This window comes from Salvia splendens, chromosome 2, assembly GCF_004379255.2.
Source record: "Salvia splendens isolate huo1 chromosome 2, SspV2, whole genome shotgun sequence".
Classification (NCBI taxonomy): domain Eukaryota; kingdom Viridiplantae; phylum Streptophyta; class Magnoliopsida; order Lamiales; family Lamiaceae; genus Salvia; species Salvia splendens.
Window position 1 is genome coordinate 37,445,152 of NC_056033.1, and position 24,224 is coordinate 37,469,375.

Below are 24,224 nucleotides of genomic sequence, written 5' to 3' on the forward strand. Positions count from 1 at the left end.
AAGTTTAAGAAAATGATGTTGAGTGTGTTGAATAAATAGATAAAATAAGTAAGAGAGAGAAAAAGGTGGAGAGAATAAAGTAGAGAGAGTAAAGTAAGAAAGAAAAAATAATTACTGTATTATGGAAATGACTCAATTATGAAGAAACTTCCTAAAATAGAAAAATGACTCAACTATGAAGAAACAGAGGGAGTAGTTATTTACACAACCAAATCTTGATCATCACAACGGAAAGGATATCAATATAGTATAATGGAAAGAATTAGTGAACATGTAATGTGATCATTTTCCAACCAAAAATCTATTTGTCAGAATCAATTGTTGATATTTGTTCCAAAAAGGCCCTAAAAACAAACACAAATGCTCCCTAACGCCCATCCTATTCTTGAATTATAACAATGAGGTCCCAGCTTTATGATTTTTATCTTGATAATGATATGGTCTAAGATACTAATTGATGATTTCACATGCATAATAATTGCCGTGACTTGTTTAAGATTACATCAAATCACTTAAATAATTTTAGAGTTTTCGTGTCTATCTATCACTCACATCATCTATGCATATATAATGAATCTTTTTTTCTATTTTCAGTTCTTATATTTTAGAAATCTCCAATTAAAGAGTCATCATTTTGTTACACAAATTCATGATGGGATCGATTTTCAGTTCTTATATAATTTTTGTTACATAAATTAATGATTTCCATATACTCGATCGCCCATCACAACTTCAGGAATTGATTCAGTCTCAAGGGACTTTGAGCATCACAATTTATATAACAAATTTATGACTAATCTCAATTGCTATTCAATTAGTAATAGTTCATCCGTTCAAAAAAAATGTTCATAATGTTTAGTGGTATGAGATTTTATAATTTTGTTGAATGTGTGAGTAAAGTACGAGCCTCACGTTATTTTGTACTAGTATATTTGAAGTGGATGAAGAGTTTATAACCGGTGACCTCAATAGTTGCATTTGCGTAAATATTTGTAGAAGTTTGAAAAAATATGTACATAAAATATCATATATTAATTCATAATTGATAATAAAATCTAATTTGATATCAAACTTAATCTAAATATGATAATCTTGATATCTCCATCACTTACACGCTTATTTTGACTTCCAACTACATAATTGCTCAATCTCGTCACAATTAATTTGGATATAAAATGCATACATATGAGTGAGTTGACTTACTGTGAAAATTTTATTTTTTCTTAAAATTGTGAGATAGATTTACTTGCATTTGCAATGAAATTAAGTGCACTAAAAATGAATTTTTCATTTTTATGAAATACAAATTTGTGCTGCATTTAATGGAGTAATAAGTAAATATATTCTCTGTAAATTTTCATGACACCCAAAACAGTTTTGGTTTTCACAATATTTAAAAATTTTCATTTGAACCCTCTACTATTATAGTTGGAGGCCCAATGCAATTACATGTCGTGGACTCATTCAAATATAAAGCCCATTGGGCCGATCCGGTCAGCCCAAATTGAGTGGAATAGTAACGCCGTCGTTTAGTTTGAAAATGTTCCGCTCAAACCCTTCCACACTTAGCTAAGATTTGTTTCTGCAATCGAAGAAGCCCTTTGCGAGAGACACAGAGATATCACTCTCACTATTTCTACGCTCAAAATCTATATTGTGAAGCAGACGAACGCCGCCGACTTGATCTACCTGCTTTTAGCTGTTTGAATAGATTAAAAAATGGCGTTTGCTGCAAATACACCTGATATTTCCGGCGAGCGGCAATATGGACAAGACGTTCGCGCTCAAAACGGTATGAATTATCGTTCGATGTATAGCGCTTTTTTATTTGTATGTCGGATTTTCCTTCGATATTGATGTATTTTGTTATTGGAAATGCGCAGTGATGGCATGCCAGGCCGTGTCGAACATCGTCAAGTCTTCGCTTGGTCCTGTCGGCCTTGATAAGGTATTTCACTTTTAAATTCTTGTTTTTTGCGTGAATTTAAGTTAAGGCTGTCTTGGATTAGAATGATATTTTACCACTGAGTGCATTTAGGCTTCCGTTACATGTGAATTCTCCTATAACATCCTGAATCTATTGATGTTTTTTAATGCCTGTGATTAGGCTACGTGGAATGAGAAGATGTAATATAACAGTTGAGCTAAATTTGCAGTTAATTTTTGGCTAAGCAATTGTGTTCATGTGGATGTGAATATTTTGGAGGGGTTTCAGTGAATGCTGTATGTGGTTAATTCTTTTAGTGTAGGCATGTTTACTTATCAGTAATGAGTAGTCCCAGTTGAGGTACCCGAACATATTGTATGTCTTTGTGAAGGAAAGAGTAGGTATAATAAAACTAACAGCTTGATGTGCATAAGTCATGGACCCATCTGCATTTCCTACTATTACTTGTGCACAATTTTAATTGTGAAATCAAACTGGAAATTTATGTTTTATTTTGCTCAATATCTCATATTCTGCTTTTCAGATGCTCGTGGATGATATTGGTGATGTGACCATCACTAATGATGGTGCGACAATACTGAAGATGCTGGAAGTGGAGCACCCAGCTGCCAAGGTGAATGAATAAACTTTTGGCTTCTACGAAATCAGTTTTTGAACAACTAGTTCCTTACTTATGTTGCCTTCATCTTCAATTCGTATAGGTCCTTGTTGAGTTGGCTGAACTACAAGACCGTGAAGTTGGAGATGGGACAACTTCTGTGGTCATCGTAGCTGCGGAATTGCTTAAGGTAACACATCTGGACCTGGCAGCAAGATAAGAGAATTCTCTAATCTTGTTGTACATTCCACCTTTTATATATTTGGAATAAATTAAATCCTAAGTACTAATATGACAGTATTTTTCTGCAGAAAGCTAATGATTTAGTTAGAAATAAGATACATCCAACATCAATAATCAGTGGATACAGAGTAAGCTTTTGTCCTTCTGTACAGTTTTCCCAGTACATATTGATCTCTATATTTCCCTTCACAGTGTTATCTTTTGTATGTTCATGCTACATCTAATTGTGTAAACATTTTGTGGCAGCTTTCAATGAGGGAAGCATGTAAATATGTTGATGAGAAGCTGGCTGTAAAGGTTTACTCCCCTGACCATTTGATATCTATTGATTTTGTATAAAACATTTCCTGAAGTTTAAAATATAATAAAATTATGAAGAGGCTAGATATGCCATAATTTGAACTGGATTATCTTTCTTGTTTGGATAAACCAAGACTGCCTAATCTTTTAAGCATTTTGAGGTGTCCTGCTACAGTTTTTGGTTTATATGGCTTCTCTCATAACTCTTCTCTTTTAATCTCGCCTCTGAAGTGCTCCGTTTTCCCGCCTGCTTCATGAACATATGATAATGTTTATAAATAATAGGGCCAGTTATGATGGAAGCAATCTCAATGAAGGACCTAAGAAAGCAGCCTCCACAGGCTAGTGACTGTCCAACAGTTTCTGCTGCAAAACTCAACTGCTAGATCCTAACCCTAGTAGTCTCAAGGAACCATATTTCCTTCTGCGTGAGTTTCAGTAGGTAGGCAATTAAGAAAGGAAATAATATCAAATAAAATCAATCATAAAAGACACGTCTGTATGGAAAATGAGATAATCAAGGGAGTGCATAACTGATGTATTTGGCATCTCCCTAAACTAACCTTTTCGAATATTTTTAATAATTTTCTTAATTACACATGGCATAAATAACGTCCATTAGATGGAAAAAATCATTGACTTGGGATTAGTTTTGTGTTTTCCAAATATTTAGTATAAGGATATGAATACATCCCTATATATATATAGAATCTAATATTATTAATAAATAACGACTCCATAATAAAGATTATTACAGCAGCTTCATCCTTGGCTCCTTCTGAGTCAACCTGATGCTTCCGCCTCTGATAACCTTGAATGGTTGCTTGAATTGCTTCTGTATCAAGGTAGAAGTTATATTAACAACTTAAATAGATCCTTTGCCACTGGAAAGATTTAGAATGTTTTTTGCAGTCTAGCATTTGATTATACTGATACAACTACATCACTTTGACTGCCATTTTTCCATGTGTATATTAGGTAGAAAAGCTTGGGAAAGATTCTCTTGTAAACTCTGCGAAGACATGCATGTCCTCAAAATTGATAGGTGGTGATAGCGATTTCTTTGCAAATCTGGTAAGTTGCTTAGTGGTTGACAGTAGCCAGGAATGACAATTTCATTCTAAAAGTTTGAGTTGTGTGTCTGGCATCTGGCATGAAAGTGCTTCCTCTTTCCCCCTAAATAAACCTGGTTCATAAGATGTTCATTTAGCAGCTGTTTTACAATCATCTCATCACTTTATTTGTAGTCATAACTCAAGTTAGTTTCACTTCAGGTTGTGGAAGCTGTACAAGCAGTAAAGATGACCAATGCCAGAGGTGAAGTTAAATATCCAATCAAGGTTGGTACTTGTTGCTGTTTGATATTCCCTTCTAGTTATCCTCTCCCTTACTCAGTTCTCTTCTAAAAATGTTATTTTGGTTGGGGGAGGGGGGTATGGTTGGGGATTGACAGTTTTGCATTTTTCGGGTTTCATCAGAAATCCAAGAACTTGATCGTAAGAGTGCATTAGAATGTGAATTTTATTAATGTTGTATTTTCATATTGGGTTTATAGTAAAAATTAGAAGCTAAAAGGAAATACTTTCCTCTTCCCCTCTATTTAGTTTACAGCTTGTACGAAGTAAAAACACATGGACAATATCTTAAAAGTTGAATAGGAAATGTATTTGCTTCATAGAGCGCATTAATAGTTGACATTTACATTTGGTTGAAACTAGACTTATTGACTTGCTTTTCCTTCACCTTTCTATGTGAAACCCTGTGACCACAATGACAGTCAATAAACATGGATTTGAAAGGCTGGAGAAAAAGGTTTCTGCATATATGCATGAATTCTAGCTTCACATCATTGTTATAACCTTTGATCTGGAAGAAGTAGCTCAAATGGTATTGGTAATATTCAGGGAATCAATATTCTTAAAGCCCATGGTAAAAGTGCCCGAGATAGCTACTTACTTAAGGGGTATGCTCTCAACACGGGACGTGCTGCTCAGGGCATGCCATTGAGGGTTTCCCCAGCCAGAATTGCTTGTCTTGATTTTAATCTTCAGAAGGCAAAGATGCAAATGGGTGTCCAAGTTTTGGTCACTGACCCCAGAGAGTTGGAAAAGATTCGTCAAAGGTGATTTATTTTATTCATTCCTTGTAAGATATTGTGTCCTAAACATGGCAGTTGACTTCATTATATTCTAGCATCTTATCATTTGTTTATTGGGCATGGAGTTGGATCTATAATTGTATATTTCTGGCCCACACATTTGTTTGTATCAGACAAGCGTAATTAAATTTGCATGTTTTGGAGATATGCATTTTTACTGGTGTTACTTACTCATATTCTATAGTTGCTCGTGCATATTAAGTGCTGTTTGAAGGCCACAGCAATTTACCCACACAACATCCCTTAAGTTTAAACGCACTAACAATTGATTGACTTCTTGACTTGTAGAGAAGCGGACATGACAAAAGAACGTATTCAGAAGCTTATTCTGGCAGGAGCCAATGTAATTTTAACTACAAAGGGAATCGATGACATGGCACTCAAGGTCTGCCGTTCGCACAACCTTAGTTACATAGAAGTTCTTTCATCCTTTTTAGTGGCCGATACATAAATAACTTACTGTTTTGTTATGTTTTCATTTTATAGTTTGCTTTTTATTCATCCATGTAAAAATAAGCTAATCTTGTATGATAACTGGCAAACAGTGGAAACACTTCTGGAAAGGGTTGAAGTCAGAACCATTTTCATTAAGCCATGCAATAGAAAATTGCTGTATTGTGCTAACATATTATCTTTGCACATCTGATCTACTTGGTTTTCTCTTGTTGTGATTGTGTGCTATACTGTAACAGTATTTTGTGGAGGCGGGTGCAATAGCAGTGAGACGTGTCCGCAAGGAAGACTTGCGTCACGTTGCCAAGGCAACTGGTGCTTCTGCGGTAGGTTTTGCTTCTTATCTTCCAACTGCCTGTCTTATACTCCCTCCGTCCCCAAAGAATATGCACTTTGGGGTCGACACGAGTTTTAATGTAAAATTGGTGAAGTAAGAGAGAGGTAGAGAGAAAAGGTAAATAAAGTATTGTTAGTGGAGAATGGGTCCCACCTCATTAGAGAGAAAAGACTTTCCAAAAGTAAAAAGTGCATATTCTTGTGGGACGGACTAAAAAGGAAAGAGTGCATATTTTTGAGGGACGGAGGGAGTATCTTTTGTTTGTTCCCATAAAAGTCTAAAAGGAAGATAAATTATTAGTATTACGGATGAGTTTAGTCAGGGTTGTTTTAGAATGACCTAAGTGATAGTTATGCTGAAATCATGACTTGACGACTTGACCACCATATATAGTTACAAAAAGGGTGTAATGAATATGGCCAAGAAAGCAGTAACTAACAAGGTTCTAAAGAAGCTCAAGTGTGGCTTCATAACGATATGGTTGCTTAAAGAGGTCTCCTACTATTATTCATTTACTTGAGTTAATATTCCTGATTTCCTATTTACCATTTTGTCATTGATGATGCTACTTATAAACAACAAAATTATGCATTCAATATAAGTAAATAGTTCTTGAGAATTGTCTTTCTCAACAAGAAGCATAGGCTTATATGTTTTTCTTTTTCTAGCTATCAAATTTCTATTTTGAGATCTCTTGATTTGGAAAAAGATAGAGTGAAAACCTGTTATATCATTTTTTTATGTATTTGATCAGTCTTGGAGGAACAACGTACTATCCTTAATTGTTGCTCCTATACTGATACAGATTAGAGGAGTGAAAATAGGGAAGTGGTTGGCCAACTAATTAAGTAGAGGAGTTATCGCAGCAGCCAACTGAACCAGAGATTTTGGGGGAAGAGCTGGCTGAGTAAATCAACATTTCAATTTCGAATTTCTGTTACCTTTATTTCAGCACCTTAGTATCTATAAATAGGGAGTCTCTTATCAGTTTAGACATCTTGGGATAGATCAGTTTATTGGACGACTGAAGTCGTAGGCCTCTGCGGAGGATTATCTTGGGCCTCTTCGGAGGATTTCTTTTATCATTTGTTACTTCCATTCTTGTTCATTTCCTTATATTTTAATAATATCAGCCAAAGTGTGAGTTAGATATTCTGTCAAGCTCTTTTCATGCTTGATTAATTGAGTGACAGCCTTTACTCCTATCAATTGGTGCGGTGAACGTGGAGAATTCCAGGACGGATACGCGATTGGACGGATTGGAGAAGGCTGTAGCAGAGACGAAGTGGCGGTCCCAAGAGATGGCAGATCGAATCAAGGCATTGAGTACTAAGTTAGACGACTTCATATGGGAGTTTCGAGCTTCCCTTGCTTCACAGCTGATGACCTTTCCTCAGTTTGATGGATCTGAGGTTCTCGTGTGGCTTGCGCGGGCAAACCAATATTTCCTCCTCAACAAAACACCTTCGGATAGACGAGTCGACTTTGCCATGCCCGCCATAGACGGACCAGCCAAGCCTTGGAAGCAATTGCTCGTTCATCGCTGTCCCTCTTTATCGTGGGACAGATTTGTTCAAGAGCTCTTGAAACGTTTTGGTGATACAATCCCATCAGAAAGCCGCGTCACCAGCAATTCATCCAAGTACAACAGTGATGATATTGTTACTGTCCATGTTGCCAAAAACCAGCCAAAAATTCCACCCACATCCAGCAATAGTACTGCAACTATCCTACCCACCGTGACAGCACCATTGCTGCCCTCTAGTCCACCTACAACAGCCCGTCACGAGATAGCAGCTATTAAAACATCTACAAACCCCCCTGATCTCGGTACCACTACAGACAATAGCGCGCCCCTGCCCCTTCCAGTACAGCACGCCTTTCTACCACCTTCTACCACACTGCCTACACCAGCCACGGTGACAGAATCGCTGCTGTCTGCCAGCCCTGATATTCTGCAGATTCGGTCTCCGTTCCCAGCCGTGCTGCGATGTTTAGTTCCTGCTGCTGGCCACCAGTCCACGCCCATGGTGGTTCCCTTTTCGGATTCCCTATTTTCATTAGCGGGCGCTCCATTCTCCTATCTGGCCATGCTGCGATTCCTACATATAGTTGGCAATCTTCTATGGTTCGATGTTCTGGCTACCACCCGAAAGCATGAGTTTGAACCTCCACCGGAGAGAGTGATGTGTTTTGAATTTTAACTGAGCCTTGAGGGCAAGGCTGTTTCGAGAGTGAGGCAGTTGATACAGATTAGAGGAGTGAAAATAGGGAAGTGGTTGGCCAACTAATTAAGTAGAGGAGTTATCGCAGCAGCCAACTGAACCAGAGATTTTGGGGGAAGAGCTGGCTGAGTAAATCAACATTTCAATTTCGAATTTCTGTTACCTTTATTTCAGCACCTTAGTATCTATAAATAGGGAGTCTCTTATCAGTTTAGACATCTTGGGATAGATCAGTTTATTGGACGACTGAAGTCGTAGGCCTCTGCGGAGGATTATCTTGGGCCTCTTCGGAGGATTTCTTTTATCATTTGTTACTTCCATTCTTGTTCATTTCCTTATATTTTAATAATATCAGCCAAAGTGTGAGTTAGATATTCTGTCAAGCTCTTTTCATGCTTGATTAATTGAGTGACAGCCTTTACTCCTATCATATACAGGTTTCAACTTTTGCTGATATGGAAGGGGAAGAAACATTTGATTCGTCTCTTCTGGGATATGCTGATGAAGTAGTGGAGGAACGAATTGCTGATGATGATGTGATTATGATAAAAGGAACCAAAACCTCAAGTGCGGTATGTATTAGCTCTGAATTCTTTAATACTAAAATGATTTCTTGTCCTGTGCTGAAATGCTTGAGCTACTTCTGATAGTTTGCAATTTGATGAGTTGGTTGGTTCAACTCCCAATCCTTTATTCATGACAATGCTCAACTTTAGAATTTACTGTATAGATTAATATGTCTTGTTGTAACTTTCATTCAGTATTATCCATTTTGACCAGGAATTTGTTTTCTTCAGGTTTCATTAATACTTAGAGGTGCCAATGATTATATGCTTGATGAAATGGACAGGGCTTTGCATGATGCCATATGCATTGTCAAAAGGACTCTTGAATCTAATACTGTAAGATTCTGTTGTCATTTATTATGCCTTGTTGGCATTCTGTCTAATTTTTCATATTTTCTTATCGAACTTGTTTTTTTTATTAATTGTTCTCTATTTCTTAGACTTGATATGTCTGTAAGTTTTACTTAAATACTACACCTCTTGAAATGTGCTTGTTATTTTTATGCTTTAATTCAAATTTTAGGTAACGAATATTGTTCGTTATTATTCAAGCCAAATTTTAAACATTTATGTCTGACAAAAATGTAGACAATTGTCACAGATAAACTTGCCTCATGTTCTTGAGTCTGTGAAATATAGGTTGTTGCTGGTGGAGGTGCAGTTGAGGCGGCCCTATCTGTATATTTGGAGAATTTAGCTACAACTCTGGGGTCACGGGAGCAGTTGGCTATAGCTGAGTTTGCTGAAGCTTTATTGATCATTCCTAAGGTCCTTAAAAGCAAACTTTGTTCCTGATTTATTTCATCAAAAACTCATAAGTTATCTTTTGCCAACTGAAGTGCATATGGAATGTTTCCTTCTAGGTACTTGCCGTCAATGCTGCTAAGGACGCTACTGATTTGGTTGCTAAACTACGAGCTTACCACCACACTGCACAGACTAAAGCAGATAAAAAGCATTTGTCAAGGTATATATCGCATATTAGTAGTATTACACTGCTTATTTGTTTTGATTTTACTACCAAATGGTACATACAATGCATGTTAATACTAATAGTTATCAATATGAATAACAATTTTATATGTATCAAAAACAGATAAATCTTATTGCAATTTTTATAGATTCTTGGTAGAAAATTATCCTTACCTGAAATAGGTTATAAAAATATACACATATACACTGAATTTTCTACTATCCTTAAAATTATGATAAGGATATTTAGGTGTATCAGAAATGTAAGAATTAATTAAATAAAGTCATATATACACCTATACATGAAATTACTAAAACTATCCTTAGATTTATAATATGTAAGAATATGTACTTTTATAATAGTAATAGATTCTATAATGGCCTGTTTACTTTGAATGACTTGATAGATGTGGTTAGATTTTGTAACTCTGTTTGAAGAATATAAACTTATATTTTTGGTGAGAAAGGCTAACTACTATGAATTAGTAAATGACAAATGCTCGGGCCTAAGATTGTTTCTATGGTCCATAAGAAATTGTAACTTGCAAATCAAACACATGTAAAATCCATCTAAAAATTCTTTTCTTGACTTGACTTGCAAAGAAACAGACCCTATGAGAACAAAATAGCCTCAAATTAGCAACCTTAACTTCAATCATTCCCATCATTGTTAATTTTATTTTCTCTATTTACCGTTACCCAAGGATCTCATTTTCTGCTTTGGTAAGCGTTAGTAGTGTTTTGGAACATCTTTAGGAATTAGGATCTTAAGCATTTTTACATTGGCTGTTTAAATTGGTTAGCATAGAAGGATGATGGTATCATATTGGTTTGCTCTGCATTTATTAGTTACCTTCTGTTTAATACTAATTGATGTTGCTAGATGATTATAAGTCATACCAGTCATTGATGACTGTCACTTGAATCTTAAATCCATATTATGTGACACTTGAGTACCTGCATTTTGTCTGGAATTTTATTGTTTCACTGTTCTTTATTTTATATCCTAGAATCCCTAACATAGATATAATATTGAATTTCTTCATCATATGGTAAACGTAAATCTAGCAAAAATGCTGCAAAGAACAGTTGTTCTTGGCCTCAATGGAAGGCAGCTTTTTGTTGATAATACTTCCTTTTTTATTGCTGCAGTATGGGTCTGGATCTGATAAATGGTACCGTTCGGAACAACTTGGAAGCTGGAGTTATTGAGCCTGCATTGAGCAAAGTGAAAATAATCCAGGTAAGCCTGGCAACTAGAACGATTCATTGATCTTTCAGCACTAGACGCATTTGAACTCAAGAATCTGTTTTCATTCATTGCTAGTTTGCTACTGAAGCTGCTATTACTATTCTCCGGGTTGATGACATGATCAGGCTTGTTAAAGACGAGAGCCAGAATGACGATTAGGGGTTGCAACTTGGTTATATTTCGCAGGCTATTTTATCACATCGTAACAGTAGTAACTATGCACATTCAGTCTTTTGATTTCTTAGTGGTTTCGAAGCAGATTTTGAATTTTTAAACATTGCGCTGTCTATGATGTTTTTGTGTACTAGTACAATTTTCCAATTTTCATGTCATGAAGTGAAATCATGACACATTTATAACACATGCTGTCCTTAGGGTTATGTTATGTCAAACATATGTAGTCATGAATGCCTAAATGTGTAAGCACTAGTGAAATGTTTAATTATATTAATATAATTGATTTTTAGTTTTAAATATTTATTCATTAATATGACTATTGTGACTGAGAAATGGCGGATTCCTTGTAGATATATGATCCAGTGTTAGAAACTGGTCATGCTTACTTCAAAGGCTAAACTTAGTTTGTAATCACATAATATTGAAAATTGGATTAATGTGCATATATATCAAACGATACAAGTGAGGTTAGATATAAGATAAAGGGATATTGATATTTATTATCATGAAACTTTTAAAAATTTTATTTTTTTCACGAACTTTGAACTTGATATATAATAGCACAAACTTAAATAGTTGTTAAATTTTTTCTCATCGGTAACAAAATCCAACTACATTAAAATGAGATGAATAACCATACCTGGCTTTTAAGGACTTTAGAGCATCCGCAACGGTGGCGCTGCTCGCCACCGCCGTCCGCGCCGCTGCGCTCGCGCCGTGCCAGCGAGCAGCTGACGTGGCGCGCCCTCATTCGTCAACGGCATAGCCGTTGGGTTTAAATAATTTTTTTTTAAAAAAAATCGGTTTTTAATTAAAAAAACCGATAAAAAAAAATTTCACTTCCCAAAAATATTATATCCGTTTATAACCGTTTTTTCCCACTTTTTAATTTTTTTTTATTTTTTTACCCCAAAAATACACACTTTCATCTATAAATACCCCCAATTTCACTCCCAAAAATTCACATCAAACTACACAATTCTCATCATCATTCTCTCATCTTCATTCTCATCTTCAATCTCTCATATCCATTTTCATCTTCATTCTCTCATACCCTACAACATCACTATGTCCGGCCAAGGCGATAACCCTACGGGCTCCCACGGTTGGAACCCCGAATGGTTCGGTTCACAACCGTTTCCTAGTCCGGAAACGGAATATTCGGCCCCTCCTCAAACCCAAGATTCGGCCGTTCCGGGTGGCTACCGTCCATACCCAATCGACGACCAAGGTGCTTCCGAAGGACGATACGGGTGGACACCGGAGCCTAGGCCGACCGCCCCCTCCCAACCTTCGCAAGCTCCTACTCGCCGCAGCGGTGTCCGCACACCGTACACGCCGGCGGAGATGGATAAATTGTTCAAGGCGTACTTCGAAATCTCCGAAGATGCGGCGGTTGGCACGAACCAATCGGGCGATCACTTTTGGTGGCGCGTATCTCACCGGTACAATGCAAACCGGCCGCCGGGAATGATCGAGCGCAACGAGAGTATGGTGTGCAACTGCATCGGCCGAGCCAACGACGAAATTGGCAAGTTCAATGGCTATTTCCTCCAGGAGTCGCGGAATGCCGGGAGCGGCCGGAGCGAGGTCGACATCATCACTGCGGCGCTGAGCATATACCAATCCATGAACGGTAAGTCGTTCAAGTACCTCAACGTTTGGCAGGAAACGCGGTTCCACTCGAGGTATCTGGGAGGCATAACATCCTCCTCTAGCGGCTCCTCCAAACGGTCAAGGTCGGTATCCCTATCCGACTCCGGCTTCGAAGAAGTGGCTAGCCAACTCGCCGGAGCTAGCTTGGGTAGCCCCGACGCCGGACCAAGCGGTTTCCAACGCCGACCGCATGGAAGGAAGAAGGCGGCGGCCGAGCGCCGGCGCTCCGCGACTCCATCGGCCCCCGCCCCCGAACCCGCACCCTATGTTCCACCTCCACCCCTGAACAACTCGTTGTGGGCCCTTTTGGCCCAACTCAATATGGCCGATAGGTCAACTATGACCCCCACGCAACTTCAAACGCACGAGGGCATGATAGTGAGTCTCCAAAAACAATTGGGGTTGTTGCCGCCGGATGAGTAGTCTTCCTCGGGTAATATTAGCCAATAATTATGTAATTTTTAATTTTTAGTATTTTAATTATGTAATTTTTAATTTTTAGGATTTTAATTATGTCTTTTTTATTTTATTTGTATTTTGTAATATTTATTGTGATTTTGTAATGAATTTTAGTATTATGGAAATGTTTATGTTTAATTGAATATTAAATTAATTGTGCTCGTCCTTGCGTAAGAGCACAGTTGTGGGTGTTGTGCTCTTGCCAGAGAGCAGGCATGAATAATACCGCCCGGGCCCACAACCGTGCCGCTGGCAAGATCACGGTTGTGGATGCTCTTATAATCACATCACTATCATTTCAGTGGTAACCATATCTTATGTAATGTAATACCAAATGAAATGTAGCTGGATTTTGTCGTTGGTGGAAATAATTTAACATCTATTTAAGTTCATGAAATTATATGCCAAGTTTAGAAAAGTTTTGTGATATTAGTCGCCAATATCTCCATATTAAAATATGTAGAGAAGAGAATTACACACTATTACTATCATGATTAGTGGTTACTAATACAATTTGATTGTTTGGTTGGGAATTAGCAGAGGCAGCAGCAGCAGCGTTGATCATCTCCTGCAGTTGAGGCGGATCAAGATCAACAATGGCCGCCGATTCCTCAGAGAGATGATGCTTCATCTCTCTGTGTTCTTGGCATATGGCGCACCAGTGCAGGCAGCAGTGCACCGCACACGGATCACACGGTGAATCCTTCAAGTGGTATTTCCGCTGCAGCAACTGCCGCCCCATCCCGCTGTAGATGGCGCACACCCACCACGCGAACAACAAACCCTCCGTCACCAGGCACACCGTGTCCGGATCAATCATCCCGTTACACGCCATCGTTAATGCAGCGACTGCTACGCCACCTTCCACTCACGCCGCGTGCCCCACGCACGCCCTGTCCGGGGATATCTTCTCGTTCGTCACCGCCATGTTGCCGCCAAATAGAACGCACGGGCATAACAACCCTGTCATGCCTGTACGTATTTTATTTCATCAGTACATTCTCTTTTCCTACATTAGTCCTTTTTTCCCCCTTTTTTTTACATTTTAAAGAGAATCAATAATGATTCTCCGTTTCTTCAAGTTGAACTTACAACTATTAGAATCTTCAAGGCAGCCAAAGATGCCGGTAGCCCAATCTTCGTCCGCTGGAGGCACGTACGATACAGGTAGGGTTTGCCCACATAGCTCACATGTTCTACCATGTACCTGCAAGATTTCTCATCCAATCAATGAATCTCACAATTTAGAGCATTAGCAGCGGGGCGCCCTAAGGGACGCCCTAAAGCCCGCCCTATGCACCGCCACGTCAGCATTTTATCCTCCTACCCTTTCACCTGCAGTGGGGCGACCTATAAGCCCCACTAAAGGCCTCCCTATAGGTTTCACTATTGTTTTGTTAATTAATTTTAATGTTTTCAAATATGTCAATGCAAAATAATTAAAAAAAGACCACGATTAATTAAAAACGACAAATCCTACATTGATTAAAAATAATTAAAAAATGCCACGACTTGGGTATTCACCAGAATCCATTTTATAGTGTAATTTGAATGTGGAAAAGTGAATGGAAAGGTTACAAATGAAGGTGGGGTAGGGGGTATTTATATAAATAAATTTTCGGAATTAAAAAAACAAAAATGGGTTGCATCATCCGCGCTATCGTCCGCGTCGCCCACAGTGGGCGGACGATGCCCTATCGTCCGCGCACCCACAGTGGGCGGTCCTCGGGCTGCCTATCGTCCGCCCCATTGCGGATGCTCTTATATTCAAATTGTGCATCAATGCAATATGTATAGATCAATTTTTTTGTTTCTTGTTTATATATATAACCTTTTCAATATCAATGGGTTGGTTTAGTTCACCAGGAGTGATGTTTTGTAAGGCAATCTGATCCTCTGTTAACTTAACGTACGACCCTTCTTCCATCTCTCTCATTCAAAGCACTAATTAATTCATAAACTTCTTGGGAAATCTATGAACTCAGAAAGAGAGATTAATTATAAACTATTTTTAGTTTAGTTCATTATTGTTAAAGTGCCACATATTTGCTGAAATGAGGAAGTAGCAGTTAAGTTAGTTGGTAGAATTATCGGATCGAAAAACACTCCCATGCATTAATTTTTTAACTAGCTACGCTTGTACTACAATACTAGTATTACTACTATCAACTATGTGCAAGTTTTATTTATTAAATGGTTGAACATGTTATGGAAAATGACACTAATCTCATTACCGAGAAAAAATTACTATCATAAATATATATATAGTCTAATTTTAGTGAACTGCCTGAATTGTTACTAATTTAATTTTAAAATTAGGAGTATCAGTTAATTTTAATTCAGTAATAAGTCAAGTACTAACTAGATGTCTATCTTTAGCTAATCTTTAAGTTTATGATAATTTCATAACTTGCTTTCAATGTTTATTTCCTTGGAATTCACTACCAAATTAAACAAAATGTAAGCAAATGCAATATAGGTTGAATTCCAAAAGAAGGGGTAAAATTGCAAATATGCTCAAATTATTAAAACAAAATAAATTCCCAACAATAATCATTGTATTCTGGAAGAAGAAACAAGAACATCTTACCTTATCCAAACTGGAACAGTCATCAATCATCATGGGAGGCGGTTTCATGTTTTCAGCCAACTCCGCCTCCGCTTCGCCGCCGTTCCCCGCCGCAAGAAGCTTCCAAACTCCGGCTGTGTGCACTGAACTTCAACCATGCTATTGCTCTGATAACGACAGCTTTTTAGGGCCGGTTCCTTCTCGGGTCGAAGTTGAATCTGCAATTCTTCAACTCCAAAGGTTAAAGATCGCTACTTTTTTCCATTTCTTGTTATTCTTCTCCAACTTCTGATCTAATCGGGATCAAGGTTGTTTTTTTTTACTTTTAGATTGGGTAATTTGATGTGGGATATTTTGAAAAATACTCAATTTGTTTATGTATGATTGAATGATAAGGCTTCCTTTTGATAGAATTGAATCACATACCGAATTTGGGGATTTCAAATTTATTAGATTTGTGAAACCATTTTTGATGTGATTAGCTTGTTTTAATTCGTTAATTTCATATGCTGATATGAAGAAAATAAATATATGTAACCATCTAAACAGGGCAGCCTCAAGCGTAAGTAACCCTTAGAATAGTGAAGACTACTTTGACTTTATATTGATCTCAGAAATTAGGTCATTGTATAAAATTGGCTTTTGCTTGCAATTCTGTGGTGTCTTGGCTTAATGTGGAGTGTTCTAATCCTATGCTATAGTCAGGTTTATGCGTGACCAAATGCATCATCATCTCCACTTGCAATCTCCCGGGTTCACAAAATTCTCTGAGGCGTTCGCCATGATGCAAGCAGAACCACCTCTTCAGGTGCTTTTTCATTGTACTAGTTAAAGTTTTGTTAGAGAATTCTGTTTGATTATGTCTTTTTTGTTCAGAATTTGGTTACCTCTATCTCTTGCGATGAAGCCGTTTGGAAGGCCATGTTGAGTAACAAGGCGGTTGGTGATCTACGAGGCTCAATCTCTGCAGGTGGCTCCATTTTCTCTTCTTGCAAGAGTTGATAGAACAAATTTGTTTAGCTCCAATGATTGGTTTATACTGATAAATATGAATGCAGCTAAAGAAGAGAAGCTGGTGAGCTACCTTGAGAAGGCGAAGGCAGAGCCAGCGTTGGCGGATGTTATGCTGAAATGGATTTTGGATTTGGCCAAGTCCAAAGTTATGCAACTGCTTGAAAGCTTTGCGTCGCTCGTGAATGACATATTCCAGCCCCCTTCAAATGAAAATCCCACTTCACAACTTGATGACCTTCTTGACGAGAAGCTTAGGTCTTCGTTGCTGCTCTCTGTCGTCATCCTTCTCATTGTTGTTGTTGTCCGCGGCCAACAATGAGAGGTGTACAAGATAGCATCTCTCTTTTGCTTCACTTTCTTGAATTTTTACTTATTTGGTTTCTAAGTTTTCTTGTTAACTATTTGCTGTTTCCATTTGGTGAAACTTCTGTAGTTTCCATAGGCAACATGTTAGTCTAAGAAATAAACTAGTATAGTTGAAGCAAATGATAGTTTAAATCTCTGCACATTAGGATTTAGTACTTTTACCAAATAAATTATGACCTGCGTATAATAGTAGTATTAATTTTAAATACTCCGTATATGGTATGAGGTTATACGTGTATTTCAGTACATGAGTGTATTTTGTAGATTCAAAGTAGTATATATAAATGATTGATGCAAGTTAATCGCATTTTATGTTCCATCCCTCCATAAAAATAGTCTATTTTTTCTTTTTATAAATGGTCCACTAGAATTTATCTTTTTTTTTTTATATTATTATAACTGATGCCATCTATAAATAGGAAACGTTTGCTTTTCGATTTCTAGTTTGGTTTTTAGCCAAAATTCGAACCATAAAACCGATTCAAACCGAAAACTAAAATTTCATAAATATATCCACATATTTGCCTCACAACAATATTTAAATTGCAAAGATCCAATTTCTTTGTTGAATAGGCTGACATTTAACTACTAGTCTACTATCACAACATTTTTAATCAATTCCCAAATTGCATGGATCCATTTGTCCGATACTTTTGATTAGAACTCCTAATTAGTTTATTATGAAGCCAAAAATGATTTACGTTTGTAGATAATTAACAAAATTAGCCTAAATCATTGAGAAATAGACTATATATTAGCGACAAAGATAGTGATGGTGAGGTCACTTATCACCTTCAAATAGGGCTAAATAACTCCCTGTTGCGCATAAAGTCCCTACCCTTTGTTTCCAATAGTCGTAAGCGAAAAACATTTATATTTAACATAAAAAACTAATTAATTCTTGCGTTATTTATATTATGGTGAGGACACCCCCTTAAATTGGGAAATAAGGTAAATAAATTATACTGCCAACAGGATTAACCTTTAAAGAAAAATCGAGTAATTTTTTATATCTTAGTATTATTTTATTATTATGGTAGTCATTTGCTTGCTGATGAATAAATACAATGTACTTGCATAAGTTAAATAGTAGAGAATTACTTGATGAATATTTACGCTTTATATTTGATGTGAGGTTTCCTACCTCTGATAATTAACATATTACTACCTAATTTGAATTGTTGACATTTACATCTAGATGGGCTAGGAAGATTCCTTTAATTTGTAGTTTGGAATTTTTTTTAACTAAACTTAAATTGTATTTTGGCTTTATCATAAACATAGGTTTGCACGTCCAGTCCTAAATATATACGTATCATTTCATTTATCTATTCTTAATCCTCGTCCTTGGTTACATGCTTCAATTAATCATTGTAACAGGCAAAGTTAAATAATTGAGGACAACAATAGGAAATTACTAATAATTTAAATTTACAAGTCTAGGATCCTCTTATAATGCTTATAACACCATAATCCAAAACTAAGACTAAATCTACTGATGTGAATCAAATTACATTGTTATTCCTATAACTTTACATGATTTATATAGTTTGATGCTTGCAAAAGTGTGTTTTATGGTGTAGGAAGAGGAGTAAATGGTGAAACAAAGAAGGGAGCTCGGAGGGTGAAAAGCTGTGCAGAAAGCTCTCAAAAGTGGCCACCCGGCCGGGTGAATTTCATGCCTAATAATGTAACCGGCCGGGTGATTTCTGGAAGGCAGCGAGAGGACAGAAAGCTCTCAAAATTGGCCACCCGACCGGGTGGATTTTATGCCTAATAATGTACCCGGCCGGGTGGATAAATTATAACTGCAAATGCAGTTTCTTTCGGCAGTTTCAGAGAGAAGAAAAAGAAAAGAAAGAGGAGAGAGGTGGCAGAGTAGGTGACGTGAATTGAGCATTAATTATTCAACAAAGAATTGAGGAAAGAGGGTTGACTTGGGTGGCGACGAATTCAGAGAAGTTTCGGCCATCATTCCGACGCTCCGAATCCCAATTCCACTCAACAAGAGCATGCTTCCTATGGTTTTAGTTGCAAATTTCATCATGTGTTTAGGCTAAACTCTCTATGTTGCTCCAAGTTGTAATCTAGGCTTTATATGGATGTTTTTACACCATTGAACTCATTTGCTTGATACCGATAATGTGCTTAATGTTATTCACTATGTTTTTGGCTAATAATGTAGTGTTATTATTTCCTTTGCTATTGTCTCTTTAACATAGTTTAGGATTGTACGATTGTTGGTATGCTATTGAATTAGAATTGTTCAGAGGATAATTCGATAGTAGATTAAGTAGGTGATCATAGTAGATGTTTCTTTCTCTAGCGCTTCCGTAGGGGTTTGTAAACATTGAAGATTAGTTCATGGAACAAGTGTTCAGCTGACTATGAACTATACGTCACAAACATGTTCAGTGCAAGCGATTAGGTAGATTAATTAATCCCAAATATGTGCTTTTGATATATGTGTAGAACCATACAAGCTTAGTGAGCAACTTGGAGTGACATATTTTCCCATTCAAATAGTCTTTCGTTAATTAACTTGTAGCTTTATTTTATCATTAGCTTTTAGAAGTCAAAACCTTTCAATCAAAATCCATTTTAGTATGTCTTTTACTTGTATTGGAGTTAAATAAACTTTACCTTCCCTGTGGATCGACACTCGAAATACTACATTCGACTCTGTATTCTTGCAGATTCGTTGTAATATTAGAGTTAATTAATTAAACTTGATTGATCTTGCATATAATATATAATCTCTAAAATTACACATCAAGTTTTGGCGCCGTTGCCGGGGAGGCAATAGCTTGTTTATGCTTAATTGTTTTAGTTTTTATTTTATTTTGTTTGATTTTTCTTTTTGAGTTTTATAGGTACATTGTTCGTGTTCTACGGTGTGATAGCCATCTACCACGTCCGGACTTGAAGACGAAGGAGTGTATTATTTTAGGTAATATTTAGCTAACTCTTAGTTTAGTTTTTAGGTAGTTTAGTTTTTCACTTAAGCACACACTTTTTATAGTACTTACCCCGAAGTTGTCGAGAGGTCTCGCTTTCGGTAATTAGGAAATATTTTGTGTTTGTGCTTGGTGTATTTTCTGTTGTGTAGGTAATAATAAAAAAATAATAAAAATAGTGAATGCACACGCGATCACAGGGTACACCGCCGTTTGGACTACTCTGTTATCAAAGAAGAAGAAGGGTCAGAGGTTCAGAGTTTGAGATTTTTCCGGACTATCCGAGTCCAATCAGAAGTAACTCACTCTTTGGGTTAAGTGCAGAAAGAGATCAAGAGTCGGATACTGAATCAATGGCAGAGAACAATGAGATTCCACCACCAGTGGGAAGGTTTGGCGACACTCTTAGGTCGGGAATTGAGTACCCGGGGGAGTTCGCTTATGCAAACGACAACGTCAACATTCCACCTCACTACATTAGTTTGGTGAATGGAGGAAATCTTTTCCACGGACGGGATGAGGAAGATCCGGTGAGCCACCTCAATGCCTTTTATGAGCTAACAAACTCGCATAGACCTCCAAACGTGGAGCATAATTGGATTAAGAGGGCCCTATTTCCGTTCTCGTTGAGGGAGAAAGCAAGAGCATGGTATGACTCTCTACCGGGCTACAACATAGCAACATTCCAAGAGTTGAAGACTTTTTTCCTCTTGGAATACAACTCTCCAATGAAGATTGAGAAGTTGAGAGAGGAGATCACTTCATTCCGACAGAAGTATGATGAGTCTTTTGCGGAAGCATGGAAGAGATTCACGGAGATGATAAGGAAATGCCCAAGTCATGGACTAGCTCCGGGGCATGACCTTTTAAAACAGGAACTAGTCACTGCAGGCTAAAACAGGAACTTGGATGATTTGACGCATGATGAGGTGAGAGCCTTGTTCCAAAGGTTGGCCAACAATCAAAGGAATTGGCACAATCCAAGGCGAGGAGCTGATAAGGCAGGAGATACGTTTGGTGCTACAAAGGATGCGGAGAGAGTGACCGCAATTGAGGCTCAACTGGCGGATATTAGCACTCAAATGTCGTCGATGACAAAGGCAGTTAAATCTCTTCAATTGACTCCTCAACCCCAAGCTGTGACTGTGATGAGATGTGGGTTGTGCCAAGGTGGGCATCATACTGATCAGTGCCCAAGTCTTCAAGGACCTCCCGTGGAGGATGTGAACTACATTGGTAACAATCGCCAAGGGTTCAATCAAGGCAACCAATACAACAACCAACAAAATTGGAGGCCTCAACAAACGAGTTGGAATCAAGCTGGTCCTAGCAACACTTCGGGGACTCAATGGAGGAACAACACTCAACCTCCGGGTTATGAGAAGAAGCCATCAGTCGAGGATCAATTGGGACAGATTCTCTCGTTTATGACTAAGAGTCAAAGGGAGAATGAGAATTTCAAAGAGAAGACGGTGGAAAAGTTTGGACAGATGGAAGCTACAATGAGGAACCTCGAGACTCAAATCGGGCAGCTAGCTATATCATCACATACAAGAATCCCGAATATCATCCCAAGCAATACGGTGCCCAATCCTAAGGGCTATGAGCAGTGCAAGGCGGTTAAGCTAAGAAGTGGTTGCGAGTTAGGTTCGACACCATTAATTGACGGCCAAGGTACTTCCGGCATCTCACACGCAGGGGCGGATGAGATGTTAGGCTTGCATTCCTTGCACGCACGGGCGGACGAGGTATGTAAGGGAGGTCCCAAGTTGGTGCAGGGTGCCCAACATGGTCAAGTTCATGCTGCATCTGGCAGCAAGAAGTATGGTGAAGAATCCGATTCGAGTGTAAAAATTCGAGTAGAGAAGGATATCCGCAAAAAGATCCCGCTAAGTCCGGCAATGGACCCGAAGTGTCCATTTAATTTTCCAGATTTTATCCCCCGCCTCCTTTCCCAATCGAGAAGAAGAAGACAAAGAAAATAAGTCAAGAGAAAGGACTCGATTGGATGATGAGTATCATTAGGAAAGTTAGAGTAGATGTGTCCTTAGTGGATTTGTTCCTACACTTTCCTAAATTCTCCAAGTTTTTTAAGGACCTTATCGCAAAAAAGGAGAAGATACAAGAGGATGGTGTGGTGAGATTGAGCGCATTTTGCTCACAATTGGTGAAGGGGAAGATACCTGCGAAGAGACGAGACCCTGGGAGTTGTGTGATCCCATGTGAGATGGGAGATAAAAAGTTCCCAAAGTGCCTACTTGATCAAGGCTCGGGAATATCATTGATGGCTCTGAAGACGGCGAGGTCAATCGGTCTACAAGCGAGGATTGAGTCAATCGATATTGAGCTACAATTGGCGGATCACTCAATTGTGAAGCCACTAGGGATCATCAAGGATGTCTTGGTGAAGGTGGACAAGTTTGTACTCCCGGTCGACTTTGTTGTCCTAGAGATGGAAGAGGACAAGGACATGCCTATCCTCTTTGGTAGGCCATTCTTAGCGACCGGGGATGTTGTGATTAAGACCAAGACAAACACGGTGGTGTTTCAAGTAGATGGTGAAGAGCTGGTGATCGAGCAAGAGAAGGCGGAGAAGCGCCTATGGGAGCTTGGATAGAGGTAGACAAGGATGAAGAAGGTCGAGCCAACGACTATAAACAAAGGCGCTGATTGGGAGGCAACCCAAGTTTTTATGTTTTTATTTTTGGTTTCATATGTTGGAGGTTTTGTTTGCTTAATTCCTTCCTCTTAACATTTATTTTGAATTGAGTGTTTCTTTTTTGTAGTTTTTGTTCTTTTTGTAGGAGCATCATGGAGAGTGGATTGGAGTTTAGGAGGATGCACACCTGCAAAGGATTTTTACACCCACCCTCCCACCCGAATGCACTATGGATATCACGCCAAGTTTGGGGGAGTTTTCTTTCCCTTTACTTTATTTGTCTTCTGTGCATGCATTGAGGACAATGATGCATTCAAGTTTGGGGGGGGTTGTGAATGATTTGTGATATATATTTTTGGGTGTGTTGCATGATAAAGATGTTTTGAATCTATGTAGTTGACGGGTGCATGCTTTATCTTCGGCTTTCTGGTTAGGAAATCTTGCTTAATTTTACTTGAACTTTGAAGCTTAGGATGAATAGAATGAGTGCATGAATTTATTTGAAAGAGCATGTTGTGATTACAACCGATTTCTTGAGTTGAGGAGAGTATGAAAATCGCATGTCTTGTGGAAATTATTTTGGGTTGATTTGCTTTATCGAGTGAACTGCTTGCGTTCGTTTGTGTTAACGATTTGGGAGGATAAGGCACTAGGATGAACTCCATGGCCAAATGATCACATGCCTAGTCCATCAAATGATCCCCTAGAAGCTACCTTGAGCTTAATTCCCTATTATTTGTGTAAACACTTAGCCAATCACTTAGCCACTTAAATAAGCCTCATTTTAGCATCATCAATGGACCTTGCTACTATTTGGGTGCTAAAAACAAGTTTGAGCTTTGGTGATTTGAGTTTTGAGTGTTGGGTGGTGAAATGTAAAGAGTAGACATATTTAGACTTGATGTAATGTATAGGTGAAAAGAATGAAGTTCTTAGAGAAAAAAAAAAGACGACCTCCAAATTTGCAAAAGTCGAGGTCTTATATATAAAAAAAAAAGTTTGTGAAATAAAGTTAGAGCTTCTATTTGTTGCAATATGTAATCTTGTCTAGAATTGATCTCAAGTTTGGGGGAGTGAGAGTTTGGTTGTAAATCTTTGTTGTTTGATCTTTGGAAGGTAGTTGTAGGAGGGAAGAATTTGGCACTCAAATGTGTAGCCTTTGAGCTCACTATCCATATTTATCCTACCTCATCCCTAGCCACATTACAACTTTGAATTAAGACCTTGGACCTTATTGTTGATGCTTGTGAATGTTGTGTAAATAACTTGGTAGAGTTGATGAAGTTTGATTTGAAATCCGCGAGTCTAAGTGGTA

The 24,224-nt window shown here is 38.0% G+C and overlaps 2 protein-coding genes, 1 non-coding gene and 1 pseudogene across 4 annotated transcripts; 2 read left to right on the plus strand and 2 right to left on the minus strand.

Moving 5' to 3' along the window:
* The first annotated feature begins 1,560 nt into the window (after positions 1-1,560).
* On the plus strand, positions 1,561-11,526 carry LOC121792592 (T-complex protein 1 subunit alpha-like). Its single transcript, XM_042190600.1, has 17 exons — positions 1,561-1,792; positions 1,884-1,948; positions 2,472-2,561; positions 2,650-2,736; positions 2,858-2,917; positions 3,036-3,086; positions 4,068-4,163; positions 4,364-4,429; positions 4,994-5,211; positions 5,536-5,632; positions 5,940-6,026; positions 8,700-8,834; positions 9,060-9,164; positions 9,468-9,596; positions 9,692-9,795; positions 10,953-11,043; positions 11,128-11,526. The coding sequence occupies exons 1-17, from the start codon at positions 1,720-1,722 to the stop codon at positions 11,209-11,211; spliced, it is 1,638 nt and encodes a 545-aa protein (XP_042046534.1). The 5' UTR covers positions 1,561-1,719; the 3' UTR covers positions 11,212-11,526.
* A 2,268-nt stretch (positions 11,527-13,794) lies between these two features.
* LOC121779473 lies at positions 13,795-15,271 on the minus strand (annotated as a pseudogene).
* A 629-nt stretch (positions 15,272-15,900) lies between these two features.
* LOC121765759 lies at positions 15,901-17,499 on the plus strand. 2 transcript variants are annotated; one of them, XM_042161986.1, is made up of 4 exons: positions 15,901-16,153; positions 16,615-16,721; positions 16,790-16,883; positions 16,972-17,499. In XM_042161986.1, exons 2-4 carry the CDS (start codon positions 16,623-16,625, stop codon positions 17,244-17,246), a joined length of 468 nt encoding a protein of 155 aa, XP_042017920.1. In that variant the 5' UTR covers positions 15,901-16,153; positions 16,615-16,622; the 3' UTR covers positions 17,247-17,499. The 2 variants fall into 2 exon arrangements, with proteins under 2 accessions (XP_042017920.1, XP_042017912.1); XM_042161978.1 differs by having other exon boundaries at positions 16,619-16,721.
* A 3,491-nt stretch (positions 17,500-20,990) lies between these two features.
* On the minus strand, positions 20,991-21,097 carry LOC121793189. The gene has a single exon (XR_006049027.1). It is a non-coding gene; the product is annotated as a small nucleolar RNA R71 (small nucleolar RNA).
* Between the last annotated feature and the right edge of the window lie 3,127 nt (positions 21,098-24,224).

Bases quoted from the DNA above. Each gene is read 5' to 3' on its own strand.
- LOC121792592 (XM_042190600.1), top strand. From the start codon at position 1,720: ATGGCGTTTGCTGCAAATACACCTGATATTTCCGGCGAGCGGCAATAT. The intron at 4,430-4,993 runs GTTGGTACTTGT...GGTAATATTCAG, and splicing joins AAGTTAAATATCCAATCAAG to GGAATCAATATTCTTAAAGC. The intron at 9,796-10,952 runs GTATATATCGCA...TTATTGCTGCAG, and splicing joins GATAAAAAGCATTTGTCAAG to TATGGGTCTGGATCTGATAA.
- LOC121765759 (XM_042161978.1), top strand. From the start codon at position 15,966: ATGGGAGGCGGTTTCATGTTTTCAGCCAACTCCGCCTCCGCTTCGCCG. The intron at 16,722-16,789 runs GTGCTTTTTCAT...TTTTTTGTTCAG, and splicing joins AAGCAGAACCACCTCTTCAG to AATTTGGTTACCTCTATCTC. The intron at 16,884-16,971 runs GTGGCTCCATTT...ATATGAATGCAG, and splicing joins ACGAGGCTCAATCTCTGCAG to CTAAAGAAGAGAAGCTGGTG.